Here is a 7500-nt window from a genome sequence, read left to right on the forward strand (position 1 = left end):
ATTCTAAAGGGAGCACGTGGTGGCATGAGGCCTGGTTTTTCATTGGAAATTATAAATGATACACTGATTACGCTGCATTCTGGAAAGGTTGTTCATCCGGTAGTGATGTGTGTATAGGCCTACACACACACACACACACACACACACGCACACACACACACACACACACACACACACCTGTTTGCCGCCAGTCTCGAGGATATGTAGCCTCCCGGGATCTGTGTGACGATATAACCCCAGAAGAAAGATCCGTGGATCATCCCGACAGTCTCGGGGTCCCAATTGAATTTCGCTTTCTGCACACAGAGAGAGGATTGCAAATACCCAGCATACATATATATTTGGAATAGTAGTAGTAGTAGTAATACTAATAATAGCAATAATAATAATAATAATAATAATAATAATAATAGCAACAACAATAATAATACATCATGGGTTTATGCAACCCACTTCAAGTAGGCTAATTTGTGGCTCGTGGGGATACAATAGATGTGATGTCTTTACAGTTTTCTCTTCTCAGAGAATTTAAACACAGAGCATTCAGTAATATAAAATACAAACACTAAAGCACTACAGTAAATAACACTATTTATGGATATACTGGATAACACTATTTATCTAATAAATATGAACACCTTAGTATGGGGAAATAAGAGGAATGAGTCATTTGTGTAGCCTACGTGTGGGTGTCATTGGATTAATAAAGACATCAGATTTGTCCACACTACCATTGTGCGCTGACATTTCATTGTCAAGGTCAATGTCGCAGGGTATACTCAGAACTAATGTGTGTGTGTGTGTGTGTGTGTGTGTGTTTCTGCGCATGCTGCATGGAGCTTTCTGCTTCAACCACATGTTTTTTTTAAACAGGAGGGGTTTTATCAGTACTGGTTTTGCGTCACAAGCTCGGATCAGAGAGGCCCTGGTGATGCCGCGCTCCTCTGCATCACCGGCAACAAGAACGGAGGGGGGGTGTAAGATTGGGAGACACGACTCCGTCATTTTGTCTACGTCAAGAGTAGACCTCCCTTCGCCCACCCACCCCTCCCAATCTCTCTCTCACACACACACACACACACACACATACACACACACACCTCTGTGACGATAATCTTGCCATTCCGGTGGATTGTGCTGTTGTTGACCATGCTGACGATAGCCACGCCCAGGTTGCAGCGGATCCCGAAGGAGATGCAGAACCCGAGGCCGCTCATGATGGCGATGATGTAGCGGCGTGGGAGCCCGAAGCACGTGCAGTCGCACAACGGGGCCTTCCTCTCAGCGGGCACCGACGGGCGGCCATCTTCCGTCAGCTCAATGTTCTCTCCGGGCTTCTGTCGCCTCTCGAGCACTCTGCGACGGCGGGAGAGAGTGGGGAAGTCATTCTACCCGGGTTGACCTAAGCACAAGTCTGGCCTGTCTCCAAACCAGCGCGAGTGTCAGGCGAGGGCAAGGGGAAATCTCTCTCTCTCTCTCTCTCTCTCTCTCTTAGAGTTGATTAACTATTAATGATAGTGAAACTGGAGCCTCATGCATTTCCACACACAGATTTTTAGGTTAGTAATGTCCTCTAGAACACTTCAGAGAGGCCTCTGGCTCGTCCACAGCCACCGGTCACACCAGGCTGGGCATTTCTCATTCAGCTCCTACTCACCTACACGCCAACCACAACAATCCACACAACACACGCGCGGTGTAGTCATCCCAGACACACCAGAACACGTGTTAAATAAACATAAACACACACACACACACACACACACACACACGTATACATATATACAATATGTGTGTGTGTGTGTGTGTGTGTGTGTACATCATTGCATATGTGGCTGGGAGACATCGCGGAGTTGCGGCCTGTACCGCATTGCAGCATTCTGCTCACCTTCGCCCTTATTTGCATTCACGGAAACTCGCGCGCTGCCATTTAAGAAGACGTACGGGCCTTTATGTACGTGAATCAAGCGACAGGAATGTCAAAACCTGCAACGTTTATTTCTACGACTAAATGAAACAAGCTATTCTGACATCATTCTGACACAATCATTCATGATGAAGAGTGTTTCGAATTAAGGGGCAATATAGCTACGGGCACCATCTTCGCAGGCTATTAATAAACAACTGATGTTGATTACTAAAATAATTCACGGGAAACAAATGCATTGTCAAAACGTCTGTAAAGCATTTCGATGTTTACATGATTAAAATGACAGAATTCTCATTGGTCTCATGTATGATGCACGGATCTACACTACTCTTGTGCCTTTAATTATTTTACCGATGCAAATGCCATATCATTCGATTGTTTTGTAACGAAAAAAATATTTAGTCAATCTGTATGTTATGCGATATAATTTTTTTTTGTAAGAATTCATGTGTTCGGCTGGACACTACTGTAAAGGGCAAATACGATATGTGTCCGAGAGGACGGGAGTGAATTGCATCAGTAAAATATTACTTGGCACATAAAATGGTGAAGAATCGAATCAAATAGGAAATGATTTCGATTCTAATTGAAAAGTAAAATATAACCCATCATTCACCATTTCAGTTCCCTAGCCCATCGCGCCTGAATGAAGCTCTCCCTATATCCACACAAGGACGCCTCCAGAGAGAGAGAGAGAGAGAGAGTCTGAATTTGGAGTTTGCTGTTAAACATCGAAAAGCATCGACCCACGTCCGCACAGGTAAATAAATTATACGGGAGAGATGCGCTCACGCGATGACAGCAGACGCCTATTCCCTGTCAATTATCCCTGCATTCGCTTACAGTCTAAAATAATCTCTCTCTCTCTCTCTCTCTCTCTCTCTCTCTCTCTCTCTCTCAAGGGAATGCTTTCATCAAACTATTACTACGCAATGGCGAGCACTGTGCTCCTTCCATAATAACCACATCCACCAAAGACGGAATTAATTCAGCCCATGCATTATCTGCAAGACTACTGCGGATTCCTCGAATTTGAAGAATGGCACGCTCTCCCTTTACTCGTGCACAAGGCCCGAACTGGAAAACATCAAGCACTCTTCAAAGGACAAGTCACCTTCACTTTAATCTGAATCAATTCCTCTCAACAGACATATAATTCACATCCATCTCTATCATTGTTTTGATGTAAATAACATTTTAACTACATCTATAGCTCTAGTAAATACAGCTGACTTTACATTCAACGTTAATGTAGAAATGGCTCGTTTTTAACATTGGTTGTTTGAAGTAGTTGTTTAAAGGACGGTATGAATTAAATATTTGTAAATACCTGTACATATGCCCCAGTGTCTTCCCCGCAAGCTGTTTGAACCCCTCTTTATTGGGGGTGAACCCCCGGGCTTCGGGCGCGGGCGCAGGCTCGGGCTCCATGTCCAAATGTGAATAATCCGACGGTGCTTCTTCGTCCTACGTTAAAGTGTCATGTTACGGTGCGTGGCGACCGAACACACCAGAGAGAGTACAGAGGTGTTTCCTACTGAAGAGGAACGGAGTTGGCTCGAAGGTATAGCGTTGGAACGGGTGGCTCGCGGTGTGTGTGTGAGAAAACGCCTAGCTACATCTAGGAGTGGATAGCTGGCGCCTGGTCACAAACACACACTCTCCGCTTCGCTGGCGATCAGCATGCGCACGCAATGCCATATCTTCGTGACTCAACAATTTGTTGCAATAAAATATTTCTTATCACGTTAAGAAAGGATTTTTATTTTTTTCATAAAAATAGGAAGGTGTTCAACCATGATCAAATCGAAAATTGAATATCCTTTGTTGAATCAAGAGTAACAAAATCCTGACAACTGACAAGACTGAATGAATGAATTCTTAATTGTTATAGTCACGAGATTATCCTTTCCCCCGCGCTCCTTTTCGTGGCTTTTTCCGGCTGCGGGACTTTTCAGCACCAAGGTCAGCGATACTCGCACGTCTGGCCCAGTGGCGCGTGGTGTGTCCGAGCTGTTCACGCGGGAGCGCCTCTCCCGTCCGCCAGCCCGTGATCGACTGGACTCGCTGGGAGGGGTCTGCGGGCACACACTGTGAGGATGGCGCGTGTCTTTACGCGAAGGCATCGCTCTCAGTCACAGCAGTAATGACGCACATGTGATTGCGTATATAACCTGTTCAGATATTAAGCCACACGTACAACTTTAACCCTCTTATTTTGTTTTTATTTCCTGGTGGGTGTGGCTCACATCATAAAGCTCAGCTAGACAGGGGCGGTGCCATGGAAACCAAATGAGCTGTGGATTCCCTTCCCCAAAAAACTGTGCTGTGGTAACGGTGAGGTGGTTCTCCCTCTCACCTCCTTTCAATCGGCAACACATGCATTTCTGGCTGCCATGCCAACCATCCTTACAAGGACATCAGCAGGGATAAAACTAAAATAAAACCAGTAAATCCTTATAGTGAGTGATACGAATAAATACAATGGAAAATACATATTATTTACTCTTAACACATGTAGCCTACGGCGTTGCAAATAACGTGTTTTTTTAGTTATGAAGTGAAGAGCACCGTTTGGTCTGCTGACACATGTTGCTGCTGGTGGTGTTGGTGATGGATGTGCTTCACGGGGGCTTTAACAAAGCAAAGCCGCCGAGGGAGGCCGACATGGCGGCAGCCTGCCCACAGACAGGAGTTAACGCGGGCGCGCAGCGACATCTGGCGGCGACTTCTATTAATACAGGAATCCACCGGTACAGGAAATAACTTGCATGAGCGCATAGCCTACCATGTTACAGTTTTTTCTTAATTGTTTACACACAATTACTGGTACCTGAGACACAATGACCACAACATGTAACCAACCCCCTGAACCAATTCTGCTAAACTACAAGCACAATTCCTGCTTTACACTCAAATTGCAGTTCTAAAACACATTTTTTTCTCACAACACTACACACAACTCTCTGCATTTGGCACAGTTTTCATGAAGAAAATCTCTTGTTTTCACAAGGAACACATTGCCATTGAAATTCTAAAGTTAATTGCCCTACTGACACATCACATGGGCAAACACCTGTCACACAGTTTTACAATTAGCAATCAGAGCTTCAGCATAATGCTTGTGATGTGCATGGATGAGGTGCTGTGGCCAGACCGAAACAGAAGAGAGGATGCAGCATAGCTTTTTTTTTACTGTAACTATATCAGTCAGCCAACACTCTACAAGAAAGGGCAGAGCAGGCTGTACTTCCTGAGGAGGCTGCGCTCCTTCAATGTGTGCAGTAAGCTCCTCAGGATGTTCTACCAGTCTGTTGTTGCCAGTGTCCTCTTCTATGCAGTAGTATGCTGGGGAGGAAGCACAAGGAAGAAGGATGTGGGGCGAATTGACAGGCTGGTAAGGAAAGCTGGCTCTGTAGTGGGAGCTGGACTGGAGTGCATCACTTCACTATCTGACAAAAGGACCCTGAACAAACTGATCAACATCTTGGACAATGAATGTCATCCACTCCACAGCGCTATTGTTAAGCAGTAGAGCCTGATCAGCTGGAGACTTCGCTCACTGCCTTGCACAACAGACAGACTGAGGAAGTCATTTGTCCCCAGGGCCATTGAACTGTTCAATGCTTCACTTAAGGGAAGAGGAGAGATAGAGTCTGTCTGTCTCTCCACTCTCTCCATGTTTGGGTACTGTCTGTCCTCTAGCCACGTTTTACCACTGTCTTACTGGCTCACTGTTTACATGCTATATGAGCACATATGCATAACCCCTCCCTCCATCCCACAGATTGTGGCCACACTTATATCCTTACTTAATATAGTTAAATATATATATATATAGTTTGTATTTTTTATATTATATTACATTTGTATTTTTTATATTACATTACCTTTATTTTATGCTGGTCTCAAGACTTTATTCTTGCACTGTTGCACTGTTGGACTTACTCATTTGCACCATCACCATGACACTCACTCACACAGAGCACCTTACCTTACTATGCACAGAGAATCACAGGCTCAGTCCCTGCCTCAGTCATTGCAAGCGCCTCATGATTAATCACCCACTATGTGGATACTGTTTTTAGACTTGATTTAGATTTAGGGCTCTATCGTGCGTCCCAGCGCAATTGACTTTGTATACTCGCGCTTTTGTCTTTCCTATTTTGCAGTCAGCGATATTGGAATTTTCCCTCCACAGGTGCGTGCCTGTAAATTAGGGAATTCGATTAAGCCCACCGGGCGGTTCAGCTTAAAAGACGGGCGTGTTTCAAGCAAACGTTCACTGTTGATATTTTGCAGTTTCAGAAAACTATTCTCGCCACAGACCAGGAAGTCCCTGGTCTAAAGTCTGTGGCGCAAATGCAGATGCTATTTTGAGGGCCTGCGTGAATGAATGTGTTGCACACCAATCTACAGACACCCCCGTGATAATATTTGTCCATTTCCGGTTTTGTTCGATTGCATTGGTGACTAAAAAATTAGTAGCCTACAACATCTACATGCAATATATTTACCATAACAACGCCTAATTATGACCTATTCATTTGGACAACTTTATACAGCCCTATAAAGGCCAAAGTTACCTTTAGTTTTGTTCCAATTTACCGCTATGTATGGTTTTAAACATCGCATGGCGCTTTTAACATCAGCCTAAGCATTATTCCAGCTGCGCTTAAGGTTTTAAGCACCAGAATTTTGCCTACCTTGTTGTAGCCCATCTGAAATAACTCCAAGCTTTATGTTCCTCCATCCTTTCGTTATTTTCAAAAAACGTTTTATATCCATGATAGCCTTAAAGTCTCGAAGTTAGTGAATTAGCTTAAATCAGCTTTTATGAGCTGTTAACCAGCAAATAGTACAAGAAAGCAGCAAGTATGGCTACAATTTCTGTAGTTGCTGCACCCATTCATTATCTCTCCTGCTCAAACGTAATGTTGTGCGTGCATTAAGTTGATGATAAAGTGTTTACAAACTCTACTTAACAGAAAATATTGTAAATAGCCTACTGTCATGCAGTTAATGGGATATACTGTGCAGAGTTGAAAGTTAGGTCAACTTGGAAACTGTTTCTCACAGGTGTGCTGCGCGCAACGCACACTTTGCTCCACTCATCTATACAACATAGTTCCCATTTCGTAAAACCATACATAATTTCAAAGAAAAATATTACCACTCGAGGGAAATCAGTGTGGTGTCCATTAAGATGTGAAATCTAGCGTGCACACATTTTCACGAATCACGGATGTGTTGATGACATAAATTAGGAAATATTAAAATGACTTAAGGAGACGGATGTTAAATTGCATGCCGATGCCATTTAACCCAAATGCCCCAGCTGCAGCACGGAGAGAAGAGATTAACTGACAGAAGATATGCATTGTCTATAGAGAGGTAATGTTAGATTACATTGTACATAGCAAAAATTATCACCATGCATTCATAATCTCGTGATTCAGTGAGAGTGATCCCAAAACATCGGAAAGTATGTCTTTGTGACAATTCTGTATTACAGTTTGTCAAGAGGAAAAATCAATAGCTGACAGTTCCTAACTGAACAGTAAAATCAT

The 7500-nt window shown here is 43.7% G+C and overlaps 1 protein-coding gene across 1 annotated transcript in view; it reads right to left on the reverse strand.

Moving 5' to 3' along the window:
* LOC125286150 (vesicular glutamate transporter 2.1-like) overlaps positions 1–4083 on the reverse strand; it is a 24303-nt gene extending 20220 nt beyond the window's left edge. Inside the window, exons 1-3 of the mRNA XM_048230916.1 lie at positions 3261–4083; positions 1101–1356; positions 178–296 (exon numbers count right to left, since the gene is read on the reverse strand). Coding sequence (XP_048086873.1) covers positions 178–296; positions 1101–1356; positions 3261–3361 — 476 coding nt within the window. The 5' untranslated portion in view covers positions 3362–4083. The remainder of the gene's footprint in view (positions 1–177; positions 297–1100; positions 1357–3260) is intronic.
* Between the last annotated feature and the right edge of the window lie 3417 nt (positions 4084–7500).

The sequence above is a fragment of the Alosa alosa genome, chromosome 21, assembly GCF_017589495.1.
Source record: "Alosa alosa isolate M-15738 ecotype Scorff River chromosome 21, AALO_Geno_1.1, whole genome shotgun sequence".
In the NCBI taxonomy this organism is placed as follows: domain Eukaryota; kingdom Metazoa; phylum Chordata; class Actinopteri; order Clupeiformes; family Clupeidae; genus Alosa; species Alosa alosa.